The sequence below is a fragment of the Lagopus leucura genome, unplaced genomic scaffold (assembly GCF_019238085.1).
Source record: "Lagopus leucura isolate 7727_CA_CO unplaced genomic scaffold, USGS_WTPT01 Super-Scaffold_100009, whole genome shotgun sequence".
Lineage (NCBI taxonomy): Eukaryota > Metazoa > Chordata > Aves > Galliformes > Phasianidae > Lagopus > Lagopus leucura.
The window spans coordinates 11,105,962-11,128,189 of NW_024962266.1; the positions used below are offsets into that span (position 1 = coordinate 11,105,962).

Below are 22,228 nucleotides of genomic sequence, written 5' to 3' on the forward strand. Positions count from 1 at the left end.
TAAAGCCAAAGCAATTTAACTGTACTGATCAACTGTCCACATCAGTAAGCTGCCCTACAAAAAGTCTCAGAATCCTCATTTTCTCTCACTCACCTTCCACATTCAGCAAAACATTTGTTGAGATGCCTAAAAATTTTGAAACCCATACATTTTTTAGAGAGCGCTGCATGAAACACATGGCTCTTCATATAGAAAAAAGATGTATATGTGTAAGTATGAATAACTAAATAACTGTCATATAAAGAAGAAATTTTCTCTTGTACAAGTTTAACTCCTTGAAAACAAGCAGCTTACAGGTTGTAAGGCTGAAATGGAGCAAAAGCACAAGACTGTAACACAGGATTTGTGGTTTGAACCAGCTCTACTCTTCTAAGATGTTAGCAAAAAGCAACAAGGGTTACCTATGCTGAATTGATTTGACATGAGATGCTCGAAAAACTTTTGGTGAAGGTATGCAAATCATTCCAAAATATTTCCTTGGAAATTCTATTAAACTAGGCTTAGATTGACTCATTTAGTTATACCATCAGTAGAAAAACGCATAAAAATAATTTAACTCACAGAATCACAGAATTGTAGGGGTTGGAAGGGACCTCCAGAGATCATCGAGTCCAACTCCCCTGCCAAAGCAGGTTCCCTACAGCAGGTCACACAGGTAGGCATCCAGGCAGGTCTTGAACATCTCCAGAGAAGGAGACTCCACCACCTCCCTGGGCAGCCTGTTCCAGTGCTCCGTCACCTCACTGTAAAGAAGTTCTTGCGCACATTTGTGCAGAACTTCCTGTGCTGCAGTTTCCAGCCGTTTCCCCTTGTCCTGTCTCCACTCACCACTGAAAAGAGTCCGGCCTCGCCATTCTGCCCCCCACACCTTAGATATTTATAGACCTGGATCAGGTCCCCTCTCAGTCTTCTTTTCTCAAGGCTGAACAGACCCAGTTCACTCAGCCTTTCCATCATTTCCTGGATGCTCCAGGCCCTTCACCATCTTTGGGCACACTGCTGGCTCATGGCCAACCTGTCATCCACCAGCACACCCAGGTCCCTTTCCGCAGAGCTCCTCTCCAGCAGGTCATCCCCTAACCTGTACTGGTGCATGCAATTATTCCTCCCCAGATGCAAGACTCTACACTTGCTTTTGTTAAACCTCATCCAGTTTAACTCATTTTAACCTCAATGTCAAGCGAGTACTGTGATGGTCACAAGGTGACCTTGAAAGACTAGGCTATACACTGCTAAAGAACAGATTCCCTTCAACCATCTTCTACTTGCTTTCAGCTCAGCTGAGCTGCAAAAACCATCAGCAGTTATATCGAGACTGATAAAGGCCAATATTACTGAAGAGAAAAATCTACTTGCTCAAACTTACTATCATAAGTCAGGTAAAAAGAGCAACAGACCTTGCTCCCCCAGTTCACCTCCAAGATACACAGCTCTAAAATTGCAAAGCTACAAAATAGTAATGAGTCACTATAGAATGAGTCACTAGGAAAGCACAATGCTTTGGAGACTTGAGATGTAAAATCAATTTTGAGTATACAGGACACAATGTTCTGCACAGTCCTTCCCAGAAACTATTCCTTAACAATCTCAAAGTACAGAGTCTGCAGAGAAAGCCATGCAGACTAATTTGTACCTGATTGATAATTAGAGCAGTATATAATAGAATATCTCAAAAATGACCCAACTTTATCAATAAAATTACATTTTAGAACATCTGTAACAAATTCTTCACTGAAACTTGTCTCACAAAAACAAGTATTTGTATTTGTTTTTAGTGAGTTCCCCACGACTATCATCTTTAAAACTTATGCACATTGTAGGGCTGTCTTCAGTGGCATTTCCCCTGAAAGTGCAGAAACTGAGTATGCTAGCTGCATGCAAATCCCTAAACTATTAATTCTGGAATTTTTAAGAGGAGAAAAATAATAAAATAAAATAAACACATATAATAATAAAAATTAAGTCATAGAATAATAGGATGGTTTAGGTTGGAAGGGATCTTACAGCCCATCTAGTTCAAACCCCCCGCCACAGGCTGGTTGCCACCCACCAGATCAGGCTACCCAGGCCCCATCCAACCTGGCCTTGAACGCCTCCAAGGATGGGGCATTTACAGCTTCTTCGGACAAAGTCCCTTTATTTTCTTGGTTCCTCATGTTCACTCAAATATACAAGCTTCATCTTCATTCAGTACGGCTCAGAAAATTACTGCTGTTATCCCCATTAAGTGGCATCAAAAGTTAATGCAGAGGGGTACAGAAATTCAACCTACCTTACACAGAATTTTGAAATTGCTCTACACAGCTGGGGAAGAGCAGCTTTTCAACAGTTAGAACAATACAAAAAATTTAAACCTGTTTTCTTAATAAGGGTTGCAGTGTCACTCCAGGTGACTCTGCTAATGAGATACATACCTGAGTAAAAATATTGTGAGTCTGGCTTAGAATCCACCTTCCATCAGCATCAGGAGCTACTAATAATTTCAAAGTCCCTATGTAAACATCAGTACAGAGGGTCCAGAAGTGTGGATCATGTAAACTGTAAACTCCTTGCAACTGCTGCACCTAAACATAAAAGCAACTTTATATTATTTTTCCCTGAAAATACATGGACTTAATTCCTTACTACAGTCTTCGTGGTTGTAAAGAATTGAAAGCAGATTCTATGTATTGGTCATAATTCTGTATCTTGCTATTTGTACACTGTACAAATATTTTATTGGAACCATTTCTGAAAACTGTGGTGTCCAAGAGAGAAAAATCATTTATTTTGTTGAATGCCTTCTCAGACTCTCACAGCAATTTCTGCAAATGCAGTCATTTTCCCATTAAAAAAGTAGAGAGATTCTATTAACCGGAATGTATTTATACGCCTGTAAATATTTTGTGAGGGCTTAAGTTTGTTCTGTCAAAATCATTCTTCCAGCTTTAGTAAAAAGCCTTCATGTGGCCACCATAAACCCAGAACTTTCTGAGAAACGACACTCACTCTACAAGCACATTAATACAATGTACTTCGTAAGTTTGCAAAGGTGCTTCACATGTTCAGATCATGACACATTATAAGGTAAGTCAGCCAAAAGTAACAGGACAAATCAAATCCAGATTAACCTCCTTACACACACTTGTCAATGTTATTTTATCTAATTTAGTAAAGACAGAACTGGATTTTGAGAAACTGTCCTGGACAAAAGAAAAACATCATGCACTAGCAGCACAAGTGACTGTGAGGAAAGACTTTGGGATCTCTTTTTCTAACCTAACATAGCACAAGTTGAGCTTAAGCTACATAATATTTAGGATTTCAGGAAAATAATTTATCTGGCATCTTCACAATCTAGAGAACCTCTTACAGGCTTTACTGGATAAAAAAATCATAACATCCTCATGTACAGCTGAGGTTCATTAACTCAGTAGTTTCCTCATACACAAATATGGCCAAAGTAAGAGCCTACCCTCTGATAGCACTGAGGCAGGGCATTTTCCAGAGATGGAGGAGTTCGCTGCATCAAAATTCCGATTGATTCTTTTAGAAGTGGAACAATACTATAAAGAAAAAAGGAGGTTAGCTACTGTGACATTTTCAGAAGTTGCAGAACAGAGCAAAATAGCATTCCTTAATGCTCTTGAATAGTTCTTTAGTTGTTTGATCAGAAGATGAGAAAGTTATCATGAAAACCTGCCACAGATAAAAGAATAGACAAATTCTAATGGTGTCATGCTAAAGGCAAGCTAATTTCTCCCTCAATTACCCAGAGACAATCAGACAACATTCGAAAAAATAACTGGTTTAACTGTGGGATTTGGGATGAAATTTTAAGTATCTTAAACATATATGACAAAGTAGCTGATAAGCATAGCTTAAAACCAAAACCTACTTCAACAGCATATCACTTACAAGCAACCATGAAAATAATGCAACTGAAGCTATTTTTCTTTTGTGTCTGGTTTAAGACATATCTTTCTTATGAACTAAAATAATAAGGAGATCATAAAACAAAATTAGTATGCACCAGTCCAGCTATACCAAAGATATTTTGTCAGAAACAGAATACTTAGCATATTCTTGACATGAACTAAGTGTAGGGTCTCATCTGACCTCAAAGATTTAACATTTGGAAGCAATTAGAGGTTCCCTCTTTACTGCATGGTCTTGCTTAACAGCAAATGAAAAAGATAATACCTTTTTTTTTTTTTCCTAAAGCCACAAGTTCATATCCCATTTCTATCACTGAAAGTTTACACTTACTAAGCATTCAGTATGTTGATTTTTGTTTAGGAGCAATCTATCATGCTTGGTTCAGCAGAACATCCTAAAACTTAAGACTGTAGTAACTATAGCCTAATCTCAAAACTTAAAATAGTAATCTAATTTCAAGAGCATGTAAGTCACTCCATTCTCTACAGCAAAAGCAATGATACATTTAAGAAGCCATAAACTGAGTTTTTGTGTCTAAAACTGACATCATGGCTGGAGTAAGCAGAGTAATGGGTTCCATTTCTGTCTTGAAGCAGTGCCAGCATATGCAGCTTCCCCTGCTCAGCTCACTCTTTGGATAATCTTTGGCTACAGTAGAATGGAGTCAGAGGTTGCATGGCTCTTATGTAATGAACCACAGGGAGAATAAGCACCCTAACATTAAAGCCTCTCTGGAAATATACCTATTATTCCACTCAAATTCACTGCCTGACATACTCCATGTGGCCTCATACAATTGTGCTGCTACTCAATCAGTTCAGAACTAGGAAGAAGCAGTTAGGGGCAGACTGGAGATATTTAAACTGAACTTATCACCAAGACAAACATTTAGAAATACATTAGCTGTCTATCTGTCTAAAAGGAGTCTTAATTGGAGTGTCACATTCTATACACAGTGTATTAACAGATGTATAGGGAAAAAGAGTTAAAGACTTAAAATTCAGACACACCACATATTTTTCTCCCAGAGGAAGGACAGAAGGCATGGAGAATTAGGAGCTTGCCTTTTTATCGAAAAAGATGAATAAGGGTGAAAAAAATACCCATGAAAGAGTCTAGCCAAAATATGTCTGATTTGCATGCATTTACATTATTTCATAAAACTAATGTGCATTATCTGACAGAATGGACAAGAATTAGCAAAAAGCAGAAGATTTGGAGACAGTCTACAGGAACTTAAGAGTAGCAGGTGAGGCATGTTAACCTATTCCAAAAAAGAATTTGGTCAGTGAAATTGATTAATACATTCTGGAAGAGGACACACACTGAAAAGATGAAGCTAAAACCTCATTAATGAGCAGTTCTGCTGAAGATGTCTTCAAACTTACTACCTGCTTCATTCTGCAAACCTGGGTCTGTACAACCAACATGGTGTGCAGAAGCACAAACGCTGTCTCTTCTTGCCAGGAAATGGGGAGTAGTTTTAAGCAGCACATTGAAATCAGTTACACAAAGTCAACTGTTGTAACAAAGGTGAATGGTGAAAGACAATCCACTGTATAGGTGGAGCAGTTTAAAAGAGGGCCTTCCTGAGGACAAGATGTCACCCATTCCACACTTTGTAATGGTTCCACATTAATGCCTTTTGAGAAATTTCCTGAACAAGTTTCTAAAAACAGCGCTGCATGAATTATCTTTCTTTTATCAAGACTTAATGAGAAACCCCAAAGCATAGTGTTTAATTAAATGTCGTCATCTTAGAAGTACAAAGAATACAGGCAAATCGGGGAGTTGTTTGATACTGTAGGTGAAAGTCAAAACGGTCACAGCTTCCTCATTTAATTAGGAAGACGTTTATCTCTTGCAAAGCTGAAAAGGCCAGAAGACAGCAACACTCCCACAAACACCCTCAGAGCACACAAGGCCATATGCATATCTACATCCAGAGGGACGCTTTCTCTCCCTTTCCAGGTAACCTTTCCCTGTAAACAAAAATGATATGACTAAGTACAGAAACCATTTTTCTGAAGTCTTTGATATTCCACTGTTTCATGCATAGTACTGCAGTAGAAAGCCTTTGATTAAAACCCAGAATTCCATCAGTCATTAGTGTGAAATACATGGAGCTGCTCCTCCAGCAGTGTTTGCATTCCTATGCAACTTTTTTCATGAGTGGGTGGTCTCTAAGCTTTGCTACTAAAGCAGATACAATTTTCCAATTGTCTCTTGTTACCAAGACTTGAATTCAAAATACCATGTTATGTTATAAGACAATAGAACCTGAAAGAGGCTCTAATCCTCAGGATATAAACATATCCAAAAGCCATAATAGCTTTTATAGGTAGCTGCTGTGTACAAAATGAGTTAACAGTACGAAAGCACGTTACGCTTTCACAAACATTGTTATAGAGGAAATGAGAGGATTTAACACAGATAAGACCCAATGATACTAACCTGATAAACCACCCTCCCACTATTCCACGCTGCTTGATTAACAACGAAGCATGAAAGCATTACAATCTCGACTGACTTGCATCACAGCCGTTGCAGTCTAATACAGCTTGTGCCACTGCTTTTCTAAGCACGCTTAGCAAGACTCTGGCACCAGCATCATCTTAAACAGCAAGACTGGAAGTAACTGAAGAGTAAAGTACCCCTTGGAATTACTGTTGTCGGATCACAAACAGGAAACTTATTCAGTGCTCTCAGCACTACAAAATAAACAGGATTCTTGAGAATTTTTTGTGTGGAAGATGAACAAACACTGCTAAGACCCAAGCCCAGCTATGGTTCTTCAAATACTGTAGCTGAAAATCTATAGCTGGATTTCAAAATCATTTATTTCTAGTCACCATCCACATATGTAGAGCCAGGACTGGGAACCTATTTCTGAACTTCTTTTTTTTTTTTTTTTTTTTTTTTTTTTTAAATTAGGCCATGGTGAATTTTAACCAGCATGAAAGCTATATTCAAAACAAAGATCGCAAGTTTAATATTTACTTTTCTAATCTGAAGTGTTATTAACAGCAATAAGGAAAGCATTGCCAAGTCTACCCAGTCTATCTTACTAATACCTGTAACATAGAACTAGAGGTCTATGCAGTTGATTATAATGGAAATGAACAATTTAATATATGTGAAGTCATGCATGACAGCTTGGGAAGATAAACAAATAGTAGTGTATTTTAACCAATCAGCTAACAAACTCCCATAGGAAAGGACAGCACATCAGTGCTCTAATGCAACCATACTCAGAAGCAGCAAAATTTTACAGTTCCTATTAGTGGGAAGTCTTCAGACAGCATTAAAATTTTCAAGTAACAGCTTGATCAGAATGACTTTTCTCTCTGAATTACAGCTACTCCTATTTTTTAAGCTAAATCCACAAAGAAAAGATCATGATACTTTAAACAACCACAATACTAATCCCACTTGCTGGCACACACAGGTACTCCATTCCACCCTACAGAAGCTGGTTTAACTACTGAGAAGGAGACTTCTCAGATGAATGGATCACCCTATGCAAAAAAAAAAAAAGAAAAAGAAAAACAACAACCACCAAAAAAACTGACACTATTGACAAACATTCTTCTGAAACAGCAATTAACCTTTAATCTAAAATCAAATACCTCCTGGAGTCACTTATAGAGGTTGCAAATAGGCCCACAGATGCAGGCAGGAATCTGCACTAGATACTGACTCCTCACCCCTGTAAGGAACCAAAAGCTAGAGCCAGCTCTTGCAACTATCAGCTTCAAGTCTTTTCCAAACAATCTTCCCCCCTCACATTTTAAATTCCAGAAGATTTCAGTTTAATCGTTTTCCTAAATTAGATTGAGATGTCTTGAAAAATGTTAGGACAAAAGTATTATATATCCTAGCAACAGTCAGTTGGGCCCCTACTATTACAACAGAAGTTCATCTTACAGTAGGATCTGAAGAAACGTGAGTCAATTCTAGAACACATCACACACAGCATAGTGAAAAATAATGCAGAATAAACAATGGTTTTATATGTCCTGGAGCATAAATGAAAACTACTACTAAAATAAAACAAAGGTTGACTCAAGCACTCAAAACATTAATCTGAAACTACAAGCCATCTTGACCACCTTGTTCAGTCCATTTCAAGCAAAGTCATCAATAATCAAGTCTGTTAGACTGCTCGGGAAATAAAATCTGCAGTTAGACTTTGCTCCACTGCTGTGCCAAAATGTGCCAGTCTGAAAGAAATGCAGATTTGCTTTTACTGACTGAATGCAACTGCACTGAGACTTAACACAGTCATCCTAGAGATTGGTTACAGTGTTGTGGACCAATAGCCCAAGTCAAACATCAAGTCTGAAATCAGGTCAAAGGACACATCAAACAGTGGAATTTTCCAGCCTTTTTAACAGAGAACACAGACCACATAAGCCTTTCCTAACTACACCACAAGACCTATTGATAGCTTTATTATAAAACCCCTATTATGGAAGTTTCAGCCTTCTCCCAACCTCTATATGAACGCAACAAAGAACTCCTCTCATTCATACGGTACCTTCTGATCAGCTCCACATCTGTTTTGCTGTACACAAAGGTACACCCTTAAAGAACAAAGAGTATGGAGAACAGTCTTCTACCCAACCATTAACTCAGCAGAAGCTTCTTTCCCCACAGCAACTTGCACATTTTCTTTCCAATTTTAGGAGATCACAGTCACGTAATTGACTTTTTCATTTTAAGAACTGATTTTTTAATACAATTTGCCCTTAATGAAATTACAGGAGGTTTAAAACAACCTACAGAACTTATATTAGTGCAATAATTTAATAGCGATGTGGATTTTTTGTGTGCATTTAGCACCTGAAGAATATTGGCCTACTCTGATAAATGGGGAGATTCACATCAATGACTCTGTGAACACTGCCATGCACATGGTATAAACATGCCATATATGGTATAAACATAAGCATGTAGCTGCAGTCAATCATTTGATATTTACCATGGGTGAAGAGACAAAAGTCTGCAGTTATGTTCTACCTGGACTTGTAGCACTCTGCCCTGTGCCACCATTTGAACTGTTGCTAGAAATACCCCAGTAACATCATCACTGAATAAAATGTTTGCTTCTCCAAACTCATCTGAATTGCTTCACGTTTACAGTGATCTTGGTAAGCAACAATAGGGAAAGCAAGGAACTACTTGAAGCACTTCCACTAAATCTTAAAAGGAGTAAGGATGTCTCAGATTACAAATACAGCTTTCTCCATGGAAAAAAAGTACCAGTCTTGATTCAGCAGGGACAAGGGCATATCCTGTGCCAGCAAGCTCGACTCTGCTGCACTGAAGCCATTCTGCTCCATTTACTAAAGTACATTGGCTTACATAAGTGTGTACTAAATACAAAAAGGAAGAGTTCTACAGCTTGAACCTGAAAAACACTTCCGTAGTACTGTGCCTACAGAGATAATGTGCTACTCAGAATAAAAGCAAGCATTGTAAAACCTAAGCATAACAGATAAACATGTTCTTCGGAGCTGTAATTTGTGCTACTGTAACTAGCATTAAAAAGACTACCAGATATCAACACTTACCTTACACCTATAAGTAATGCTATCAGCATTGAACAAATAGGATCTGCTATCATTAGACCATAGTTCTGCATCAGTATAGCAGATATGATTACACCAACACTTCCAAGTGTGTCTGCAACAATGTGTAGAAATACACCTGCAAGAAATTAATTAACATCAATTTAGCTTGGTATTCTTAAAGCTAATAGAATTATTTCAAAGATACTTTGAGAAGGAGAGTTTCAAGACCTAGGTAACATGATTTACACTTGTTACATTCCTCATCAATTACATACAAATGTAAAATACACAAAGAAAAAATAAAAAATACACAAATGTCAAACACAAAGAGCAATCACAGGGTTTCAACAAATCCTTAAAAATATAAAGCACTTGAAAAAATTACATTATTTTCTGCATGTAGCATGAAGGGGTACTTCATGGCATGCCTATTAACTTAAGCAGTGATCTACAGCTAACATTTTTTTGTTCATTACTCGCCTACATTATAGCAAAGAAACTCATTAACAAAAATGGACCTGTAAGGCTTTGAAAAATGCTTATGTTTCATTAACAGTAGAAGCTGCTTGGCAAAGAGACTGAAGACAAGCGATTTTGAGAATTACTTATTACTGCAGAAACGTACAAGTTCGCTGTTATTTTGAAGAATGCTCAAGGCAAAGAGGAGGAATCAAACTTCAACTGCAGTCAAAAATCAGCCTTTGGCGCCCCCTGCTGGCAATAACGGGAACAGTCACTCAGAAACAGCTTGCTGAATACAATTAATTCTCAGGATTGTGAGATTCTTCCCTCACTAACAATTAACTCAAAACAATAAATCAGCATTCTACCAATTTTCTTAAGCCTTCTTTGTGCTGAGTCTGTAGATAATTCCCCTCATAGCAGCCCAGAGGGCCAGGCATCAGGTTTGTGACTGTTTGTTACTCACCAGCATATTAGCTATTGCTGAATAATCCTTACACAGCACCAAGGCCTTCTGCTTCTCACTCTGCCCCCATTCAAGTAGGCTGGGGCTGGGCATAACGCTGGAATGGGACACAGCCAGGACAGCTGACCCAGATCAGCCAGAGAGATGTTCCACACTACGTAACATCACACTAATAACTAAACAGAATCTTTCTAAAGCAGCTGTTGGCTGGGAGACGGCTTGTTTCCTATTTTCTTTCTCTTCATTTATTGAATCATCTATACCACATTCCAAGCATATTTCTTGTTTGTACTCTTTTGATCTTCTCCCCACCATCACTGCAGGGAAGGGGACAAATGAGCAGGTGGATGCTTAGTTGGTGGACAGAGTGAACTCAGAAGAATACTGGGAAGTTAAAATAAATACTTTCTTCTTTTCTTTTATACTATGATTCGGTTAAAACATGCCTTTCACTTGGAAGGCAGTAAGCCAGTCTTCTCATATCCATCTTTGAGGTACACACACACACAAAATGGTGAAGATATAAGCATTGGAAGAGGTGGAAAATGTTCCCTTGGAAGAGGTGGAAAATGTTCCCTTGGAAGGACCACAAAGAAGCCAGAAAAACACTCGAAAAAATAACACAGAACATATCTGGATATGTCAGATAATTACATTGTACAATTCTTTCCCTCTAATTTTTGAGCACTTAAAAATGAAAGCTCAAAACTGACATAATCAATAGTTTATATCCTCATAAGCTCTTAAGAGATTATGGACTCCAATTCTCCTTCAAGTGATTATAGCTTGTATGATCATCCTGTCTAAACCAAGTGCAATAGCTTGATGAAATTTAAGGCTCCAGTACCCCGCAGAAATTATTATACTGACCTGCATTTTTCAAATACTCTCTATCTTAATAATAGCACTTTTTCAGTTTCTAGCACATACACTGCACCTTAGATTTCTCCTTTTAACAACTCTTTATTTTTTTCCTTTTTTTTTTTTTTTTTTTTAATTTTTCAGCATCATGACAGAAGCTGAGCCCCAGCTCCTACAACCTCCCTTTTAAGCTGTGTTGACACAGCATTGTTATACTTCAGTGAATTTCTCAGTGCTAGCCATGCACAGCGTATGCACTCATCTGTTCAAACATGGAAGTAGACTTGACAAAATAAGTGAAAAGTAGCATTTATCCAGAGGCACCACCGCCTGAAACAGATGTGTAATGAACAGTCACAAGTCACAAGAGAATAGGATTAAACAAATAAAGCACTGTATTTATTCTTATCATACCTTGTAAGATTTGCTTGCTAGAACCAGTCATCCCTTCAAGAGAATGGTCATCTGCAAAGATAACATTCATAATGGCATATTAACCCATGCAAAGGCTCTCTTCTAGTGGTGTGTTCTGTTCTGGTCTTCCTTTCTGAAATGTCTCGCGCAGACAAGCTGCTATCACCTTTTCCTCTAGCTTTTGTTTTTTAATGCAACAACTAAGTCTTGAAACATGGATTGTTAAAGAAAGCACAGTTTCACACAACTGTATATTTTATTCATATAAAAATATATAGTGTGTCTATGTGCAAATAGGTTTTTTTTTCCCTAAATTAACTTTCTTAAAAAAAAAAAAAAATTGAGAAATGAAATCATTCCAATATTTAGCAAAAGAAGCCACCTCAACAATACGAGTCAAACAAAGGAGCAAGCAAGAGTTCAATCATATTTGGTACCAAGGAATATTTCAGTCAAGCCTTGCCCCAAGCATTCAAAACAAGAGTAAGACTTGAAGCCAAAAGTGAATAAAAACAATTCTCTCATTCAAGCAGATCAATGCCTCTGTGGCAATGTATCAGAAAAAAAACACAACTTTTTTTTTTTTTTTTTTAAAGAAAAAATATTAAAGCATAGCAAATGACTTACAGTGAGGATATAAAATAATTTATGCAGGAATTAATTTGAATATTAAATTGCACCAAATATAGTCTTTGTTCCACCAGGAGAGGGCTGGGAGAGCAAAGGCAACACCAAGTTTGTGTTTTCCAGCCATATTTCAGTACCATCAATTTTCTAACACAAATATCAACTGGAAGGCGTAAGTAAAGGTTTTTCTATACTCCTGTCACAAGTTGCTGTGCATATTCAGAGCAGAGAACAACATATTCTTAGTTACTTAAGATTTTAGTTCACAGCTCAGACAGAAAGGGTCAACAATGCAGTATTACAGCAAGGCTTTAATTCACATTGTTTCAAACAGCTGGCAACCACACTATCTCTTCTCGCATAGTAAAGGCTAGTGAACATATTCTGTGTGGACGTCTCCTCAGACTGTTTGTCTTTAAGGAAAAAATTTAAGCATAGAAAACATACAGATTACCTTTCTCATAACCAGCTTTAAAACAGATTACAAGTGCACAAGACAATAAAAAAATCTTCTGTTAAACATCACAGTCCATACACAACAAATTAATCCCTAAGTACCCAACAACAGAATTGCTCATTTATCTTTCCCAATACCTTACTCTGTGAAGTCAATTGAGAACATTGGCATAGTAGTTTTTTTCATTACTTTCATAAAAAATTGAAATGAAGCACTTAATAACTGATTTCATTATGTTATGCTATTTCATGCTTTATCTTTTGCTTGCATATAACAAAGATGACAGTCCAAAAATTTAGGTAGAATAAAACCTATATAACACTTCATCAATCACAAACGAAAAATCATTTCTCTGCATACTTATAAGAATAAGCAGTCAGCAACCTCTCTTCTGTTCAGAAAAATCAGTAATGTCAAAATTGAGTCAAACGATGCTCTATGACAGTAAGTACTTACCATGGCAATACTCCTGACCATGAGGGAGTCCATGGCTATGGCCATGATCATGAGTGTGTCCATGTTTATGGCTGTGACCATGACCTCTGTGACTGTCACCATGGCTGAGACCTCCATTAAATAGAGAATGGCTGTGCTCATGCCCTATAAACAAATATCAGAGTACAAACGCAAGTGCTGAATAGAAGTAAACTTACATTTGTTTCTCAGCTATTTGAAGTCTATTCATTTTTAGGTCACCTCAAGGCATGGCTTTAAACAAATCTGTTAAGATTAAAATTAACACAAGCTGTTTGAAATATAAACCTTTGTATGTAGCTGTATGAATTGTATCTGATTAGAGAAGTTATTTTAATACAGCTTGAAAAATGCACACAAATTTTGTTACAAGCATGTTGAAAGCAGATAGAAAATTGAAATACTACCATTCATACATTAAAACTTTAAGCTTCTTCTTTGAGTCTATATCACAGTTCAGAGGTTAAGCTGGAACTGATATCAATTAGCTTCGCATAAAAAAAATAGAAATAACATTTACAACAAACATTTACACAAAGTTTGCATTTACTATTAAAAAACCATGCAGTTGAAAGTACCTGAATCTTCAGCCCATATTAAAATTTGATTCAGACATCTTGTTAATTCTTTCTCCAGGAAAGACACCTCCTAACTACAGTTTAATTTTATTCAAAAGATACTCTGCAAGAGAAAAGATTCTCTTCCAAGAACGTGCAGTAGAATTCATGTTACAGAAAGCAGATTATGGATTTCTAGGCCTTGCAGGTTAGTGGGTGAGAAGCAGATGAAAATGCATGAGAAGTACAGAGGTTACACACTAATGCTAGCGTTAAAACATGAAAATCGATACTGCAACAAGTCATTTGCATTGGATTGCCACTAAAAAGACATAATACTGAGGCTCTCACTGATGTGTTCTAGGACACTGTTACCCAGGATGCTTCCCATTTAAAAAAAAAAAAAAACAAAAAACCTGAAAATTATAAATGTCCTACCAGAACCATGTGAATGCCCATGACCTCCATGTTGAAAAACAAATATTCCTATAAGATTTACAATGAATCCCAGTATAGAAACTGGAAGAAGTCTCTCATGATGCACATCAGGAGGTTCCAGTGCCCTCTAGAAATAAAAACAAGAACAAATCATAGCATTTTAGTCTCATCACATTAGTAAAAGGCAGCGAGAAAAGTTGTTCCTGTACCTAAGCAGTTTTGTGCTTTCTTTAATAAGCAGGTATACATAAAGACATAATTAGGAATTACTCAGGAATCCCACACACTAAATCTGACAATGCTGATGTAAATCAAAATGTTGCTTAAGAAGCTACTATTAACACATGGGAAAAAAAATGGGTTTATGTCACAAAAAAATTCCAGAATAATTTTATCTCCACTAAATACACTTTACAAATAGAAACTGATAGTACACTTCATGTCATTACATACCTCAACACCTTCAGAAAAAATGAAGAATGCTGTAAAGATGAGGAATAAACCATTTACAAAACCAGCAAGTACTTCTGCTCGAACATACCTGCAAAAAACCAAAAGCAACAGCAGATATCACCACATCCACTTAAAGGTGGGAAATTAGAAAGTGAAACTTCAAAACTGAAGAATAATCTCCTACTTCTCAAACAGTTGTGTTACACAAGGAATTGCTAAATAAGACAGAGTATGTAAACTACAGACAGCTTATATGTAATGAACTATTTGCCATGTTGACAAAGAAATTCACAACTACAGCCAACTTCTATTCATCTTCCATATTTACTTGCAGTAGAAAACAACAACTCCTGAGATCATTTGAAAGGTAACAGTAATAAAACAGTGAAACGATAAGTGGATTGAAAGCAAGACAAATACAAAGAATTAAGCAAGTAGGATACTACCTCAAAACAACCCTAAGCCTTAACCCATCCATCTAACTTCAGTATTCTTCTATTCCAGAGACCCGAAAGCAAGAGCAGCAAGAGCTTGCCTCTGCAGCCATTATCTGGCCTAGATGAAAGCAGATTTACAATATTTCCCATTTGAGGTAATCTGTGCATGAATTTACAGTATAAATATATATTTAGAAACTACAAAATACGGTTATGTCTCACATGCTTATTTAAGATGGCTGATGAAAAGCTCTGTTTAATATCAAAAAAGTCACACATTAATTTGTTTCCCTTTTAGAGGGGATTTTTAGTAAAGAAAAATAAATATTTCTTACATATTTGTCCAATTAAAGCAAAACATCATCAGATTAATATGTAATTCCCAAGCAGAAAACACCAGACTTAATAAATAGTAGCTGTTCTCTCATATGTGGAACACCAGCTGTTTAAGTGCAGAGCAGTATGCCAAAATAAATTCCTCCTATTGCACCTTGATTAATCAGTGCTTTCACAGAATCACAAGGTTGGAAACGACCTGCAAGATCATCTAGTCCAACCACCCTCCCATTCCTATTAGTACCACAAGCACTAAACCAGATCTCGTAGCTCCTCATCCAGGCACCTCTTGAACACTGCCAGGGACAGCAACTCCACCACCTCCCTGGACAGCCATTCCAGTGCCTGACCACCCTTTGAGAGAAAAAGTTTCTCCTAATATCCAACCTAAACTCCTCTGGTATAACTTCTGGCCGTTTCCTCAGGTTCTACTATTTGCTGGGAGAAGAGGCCAGACCCTTTTGCACCACAACCTCCCTTCAGGAAGTTGTAGAGTGCAATGAGGTCTCCCCTGAGCCTCCTCTTCTCCAGACTGAACAATCCCAGCTCCCTCAGCCGCTCCTCATAAGACTTGTAGTTTTATGAGACTTTGAGTTTCAAACTACATGATGCATGCTTATATGAGACAGCTGAAGTTGATGACATCCAGGTCAGAAACACTATGAGCAGCAGCAACCCACCTTATAGCTCAGCTGCTGTTAATCAGTATGACTGATTAATACCACTGCATCACCAGTACTCTTTTATAGGCACGACTGCAACAAGAGCCCTTGAAACAGAACCAACTGCAACAATTATATCCACAAAGGATACCTGGAGGACAGCACAGCTGTGTTCATGGGAACTTTAGTGGCAGCCACAGCTGCTAATGATAACTACACTTTCTGAATCCTGCTGGGTCTGCAAGGCATGGTTTATCATCTCAGGTGCACCATCTGCTGGACTTAGGGCTTTCAGAGATAACTTTCAGAAGGTATAGGGAAACAGCAGTCAGCAATTCCCTGTGATACACCTCAGCTCACCACGTGGGCAAATCCATGACACAAGTGCTGTGCACATGACAAAGCACAGCAACTTCGTGTTCTGTAACCTGGTTACCCTAGCACTATTGCAGAGCTCTTAGCAGTGAAATGTACTCATCAAAAGCAGCACCTTTACATTTTTTCCTGTTTCTAGGGAAATACAACAAAGATTTAAATAATTCACCTTAAAAAGCATACCTTTGATATAACTTTTCCACGTTCTGCAAAAATAGGTTTTGTGAACACGTTAAGGTAACAGCCTGAAGTTTCTTACCCATATGAGAAAGCATCATTTGACCTCCACTTTGAAATAACTGAAGCTGCTAGTCCAGCCAGGAGAGCGGTACAATCAAAAAACATATGAAAAGAATCTGATATTAAACCTAAACTGGAAAAGAACAGAAAAAATATGTTATGTTGGGCACAAGAAAACACAGAGCATTCCATCTTTTACGCACTAGAAGAATACACTGCTTCTAAGTCTCTGGCACAGTTCTGCTAGCTCAGGGGACAAACCCACACCAGACCACCAATGTAAGTACGCTGACGAAGGCAGTTTGTGCGCTGACAAACCTGCTTTTGTCAGCCTAGTGAAGCTGCTTTGAAAGAGTGCTTAGCAAGAAATCCATCTGGCATATGTTGGGATGATGGGTGGGAGGGAATTCCACTGACACAATTCAAAGCCCCAGAGGTTGATACAGCCACAAATAATAAACACTCTGCTTATTAATACCAAAATAACCGTGGAATGGTGGACAAGACACGTTCTTCTGCTGTCATTATGACAGAACTTTTCCACAATGTACACAGAATTACTGTAACATCTAAACACCTTTGAAAAGTCTATCAAAGAACTTAACTTTAGAAAACAGCTTAGAAAAAACACCTCACTTTTATTACATACCTTCTAAAGAACTTTATTTATTTCACCCAGTTACCAAATATCTTTCAACTCTTTCAGCAAATACATAGGACCTGTAGAAAGCTATTACAGATTTCTATAACACCTACTACACAGCAAACAAGACTTTTTTTCCAAACAAAATTAAGTTCAATTTCTCTGTTCCAGTAGTTCTACTTCCTGACAAAAATGTCATAACCAGAAAAAAATCCCAGACTTAACAGGACTATGATCATGAGCGTAAACACCCAGGGACTGCAGGTATTTGTATTACAATGAAAATTAAAAATAATACTAATAATTAATCAAGGCAACATCTCAGCTAAGCCACAACCTAATCAAAGTTTTGAACATTCACAAAATGCAGCTCACTAGCAATGTCAGCAACACAAGTAACACAAGCTCTGACAGCTGCCAGATAAACACTCCCTCAGAACATGGATAGCTCTTAATAGAAATTTCCTTACGTACTGTGATCAAGTCAAATCCATCTTTTTAATATCAGGGTTTTCTTCAAGTTACATTAAAGATCTGGGTTATCCTAGGAAAGCTCAGTCTAATATTTATTAGAGAACACAAAAGTTTATGCAGAGAAATAAACTAGCATTAAATAAGTGCCAATCTTAAAGGCTCCATATGATGAAAAGCTATCTTTTCAAATCTTTAGCTTTAATTCTCACCCACTGGTAAGGTTCAGTTGAGCTATTTTCAATAAATGGCTCACTTCGCCTCTCAATATCAGCTGGTCAGTGGATACCAACAGGCAATCAGCTGCTAAGGATCATCCCAAAGCTGGACCAGAACCACAATGAAGTACAGAATATCAACACAACACATCACTGAGATGTGCTATTTCAGCAAATAAAAAAGGTGAGATTATCCAGTGACTGTCTTGGAAGGAGTTTAATACATTGATTTTCTTCTGAAGTCCCAGCTATCTCTCTCTCCAACACACTTCCAGTAGCACCCATTTGTTGTTAGCTTCTGATTTATAGCTTGACCAAAATTACTGGTGGTATCAGCAGGTGGAGGACAGCTAGATTCACACTGAAGTCAAACACGAAGTTATTGAACAAACTTTGAATTATTCCACATGAACAAGCAAGCCTTTTTGGCCTAACTGAAATAAATTTCAGAATTAAGTATTTCAGACAAAAGACGCAACTGCAAAAGTGGGTTTGGAGGACAGGGAGAACAAAAGTCTTGTTTTATATATTTATATGTGTGTGTGTATATATACATATATAAATACACACTTCACATACACACACAAACACATCTTTGAGACACTGCAGAAAGGGGATGGTATCATTAAAACATCCGTGGCTGGTACAGCTAGAGACATTAAATCATTCTGGAAAAAGAAGATTAAAAGACGACAGAAGGCTGGACACATAGGAAGCAACCCAATCTAATTCCTTAACAAATTCTTTAAGGGTGGGGTGACAGCTTCCCCCCCTTCCCAAAACCAGGTGACAGGTCTAGGAAAACAACTCATTCTCAATTTCATACTAAGAAGCACAAAAGATACATTGGGGAAAAAAAAAAAAAAAAAAAAAAAAAAGATAAAAAAGACTCAACACATGCAGGTAAAAGGTAATAAAAGGTAATTAGGGTGACTATAGTCATGGGTTTGCAATGCTAATGAAGTGCTTTTTTGTTTTTTAATAGTCTCTTGGAAAAGAGGAGTTTCTAAGAACCAAAGCAAAAAAACAAACACCATACTAGCTCTATAGCCAGAAGCCACACAGCCAATAATCATGGCACTGCGCTCATACCTACACGACTTACCACAGGTACAAAACCAACACAGCTCCACCTCTTTCAAGACTTAAGCAAACATCTCAGAGCACACGGAAGCATGTGGATTTATCAACATTACAGACAATTTGTCCTGCCTAATATGTTTCATTGTATGGCATAGTATTATAGGTACAGCAGTAAGTGGTTCTGCTGCACAAAGGACAGAAAGCCTAGTAAAAGACCAATTTGATTGCATATGATTTTTTTTTTAATTGCCTGCAAATTAAAGGGACACAAAAAGTTGGTGCATAGTGATTGCTAAGGTAAGCAAGTAATCCAATTAACCACTAGTAACACCTGATACATGTAATAACTTCCACTGGAATCCATAGGATAATTAGCAGAAACTGTAGTAGAAGAGATTGTATGCAAGTGAGGACACTTCCACAGCTGAATAAGTAACACAGACACACATGTAGTGATTAATATCTTAGAATAACTCAAGTAGTAGATTTCAACTTTAAGCTCTAAGTTAGGAAAACATGGCATCCAAATCCATGATGAACATCTTTGTGATCATCAAAATCTCAGAGAAGTTGTATGAGGATCATATAGCTTACTGTTTTTGTCATTTAAGGAAAAAAAGTAACTCAGCAAACAAGAAGTTAGAAATATATAAGAAATAATAATTAAAAGGGAAAGAGAAAACTGAAGCAATTTTTAACTTGTTATCAACAATTTTGGGGGCTGAAATCACAGATTAATTTTGAAATAAGAGTAATAGAGATAAAGAACTCACAATTATGTGCTTAAATTTAAATGGATAAAAGCCTATTTTTCAGAATCACAATCAAACAAAATCTATAATCTGACAGCCAAGGGAAGAATTAACTGAGTAATAATGGCAGCTTTTAAATCTTGCCATCCACCTCATTAGCATCACGAAGGACACTGGAAAGTACAAGTCAAGATCATCTTCAACATGCTTCTAACACCTGCAGTATCAAGTGTCACTTGTCATACTCAAGACAGGTCCAGATAGCACTGAAATAAAGGTGTGTGCTCCAAGACAATACTGAAAATCCCCTTCAGAAGCATTCCATTTCTACATTTCTCATGCTGACAGCCAAAGGAGCTGTGCTCTCCAGATATGAGAATTAATTTTCCCTGAATGGCTCTTTGTTTGCTTATTCATTCTTTCAAGACATGAACCATTCACTTTGACTGTAGAAACACCTCTCTATCAAGGAGAGACTTGATAAAATGCTTTTTTGTTTAAGTCTAAAACCTAGGCACAACGTAAAGATATCAGATACTATTCACTTGAAATATAAACAAGAGAACCAACTAATGAATATTCAAACCCTAATTTTTAACTTCCATACCAAATGAATCAACATATTCTCTCAATTCCAGTCAAGTCAACTCTTCAAATTTTGGACAAGTGTCATTTCAGTTTCTTACCTCTGATGCAGGACCTTTTCTGCTACAAGATTTATTTCCTTCTTACACTTTCAAAAATATTTTGCTTAAAAGAAAGATCAAAAATTTTCATGAATGCATAGTAGAAAAGACAGACTGTGTACACAGAAGTCCACACACAATCTGCAAAGTGAATCAACAAAGTCAAAACTAAGTATAACCAAGGTAGTCTGCGCAGTGCAGAGACGGTCTGTGCCCAAAACAAAGTGGTGTTCTCCCCAGTGTGACAGCAGCAATGTCTGTAGTCAAGGTTAAGCATTTTATCGTGTTGTTTGAGAAACACAGAAAAAGACAACAACTGGAAGGGTCCAGCTGTTTCCCAATCTGCACAGCTGCTCTTGTAAGACTCCTGATCAGAAGTTCCAGCAATATGTGCTTGTACTGCAACTTTTGATGAGGGTCTCCGAGTTCAACACACAATGACACACCGTTTGGCTTCACACACGCCCACGGCAGATCCCTTAGACTTAGAAATACCACCATTAAACAGCTAAACCAAAGAATCGCATCGGATGAAGACGCTAAAAGATCTGTTCTCTATTTGCACACCACACAGCTGTGCAGAAGTTACTCTACATTTCCTGATTACGTGTTACTATAAGTACTCCAGCAGCCATTTAATCAAGTCCCTACCATCCTTCCCAACTCTGCATGTGATACGCGAAGCACCACTCTGCTGTACCAGGATGCTTCAAACCTCATTTCTCACTCAGGGCCGAAGACGGTCAGTTCCTGCCACCCAGCTCGCACTTCACAAAGCGCCATCCCCAGAACGAACCCCGCGGAATCGGTTACAGCCCCCGGCTCCCGACGTTCAACCCACCGCCCGGTTTCTCCTCCCTCACACCGTCCCCACGAGAAACCTCCTCAACCGCCGGCGCCCACCGCCCGCCCCGCGGGACTCCGGACGGGAAAGCGGCGGCCCGGCCCGCCCGCGCAACCCCGAGCCCCGCGAACCTCTCCGTCCCGCCCCGGCCCCGCCGAAAGGAGACGTGGCAGCGGCCCGCCGAGAGACGCCGCTTCCCGCGCGCAGAGCCGCCCCGCTCCTGGCTCCGCCGCCGGTACCTGTTACTCCAGATGCCGTACAGCAGCTCCACGAAGGCGAAGGAGAGGTTGAGGCAGAGGAAGAAGAAGAGGTTGCGGGAGGTCTTGTCCGCCAGGATAGACCTAGCAGGGAGAGCACGAGGGTCACGGCCGGGTCGCCACGAGGAGACGGCCGAAGGCGCAGCCGCTCACCCGGCGGCCCCGGCATCGCTCCCTCGGCCCTCCGCGGGGGGTTCGGTCGCGGGCCTGGTCCCGCGGCGCTCCGCCCGGCGCCTTTACCTGAACCATCCCGACACCTTCCTGACCAGGTTGAGCCGAGGCGGCTTGTACTCGTCGTCCTTAATGGAGAGGGGCAGCATGGTGCCGGGCCGCGACGAGCGGGGCCGGCGACGGGCGGGGCGGGAGGAGGCCCGCGGGCGGCCTCGGCACTCGCTTCCGGTCTGCCGCCCCGCGCCTGCGCGCCGTGCGCCTGAGGCCGCGTCGGGGCGGGGCGCTTTTTGCCGAGGTGGCGGCGCGCTCCGGCCGCCGGGGGGCAAGGTGGCGCGGCGGCCGCTTACAAC

General features: G+C 38.9%; 1 protein-coding gene across 6 annotated transcripts in view; it reads right to left on the bottom strand.

Moving 5' to 3' along the window:
* SLC30A7 (solute carrier family 30 member 7) overlaps positions 1-22,065 on the bottom strand; it is a 34,045-nt gene extending 11,980 nt beyond the window's left edge. For all 6 annotated transcript variants that reach the window (XR_006179357.1, XR_006179356.1, XR_006179358.1 and 3 more), the window contains exons 1-10: positions 21,948-22,065; positions 21,690-21,791; positions 16,773-16,886; positions 14,704-14,791; positions 14,251-14,377; positions 13,238-13,381; positions 11,698-11,748; positions 9,495-9,630; positions 3,455-3,545; positions 2,415-2,564 (exon numbers count right to left, since the gene is read on the bottom strand). Coding sequence is in view for 1 of the 6 variants with exons in the window: in XM_042873428.1 (XP_042729362.1) it covers positions 2,415-2,564; positions 3,455-3,545; positions 9,495-9,630; positions 11,698-11,748; positions 13,238-13,381; positions 14,251-14,377; positions 14,704-14,791; positions 16,773-16,886; positions 21,690-21,791; positions 21,948-22,027 (1,083 nt within the window). In the remaining 5 variants the exon portion in view is untranslated. The remainder of the gene's footprint in view (positions 1-2,414; positions 2,565-3,454; positions 3,546-9,494; positions 9,631-11,697; positions 11,749-13,237; positions 13,382-14,250; positions 14,378-14,703; positions 14,792-16,772; positions 16,887-21,689; positions 21,792-21,947) is intronic.
* Positions 22,066-22,228: the final 163 nt, after the last annotated feature.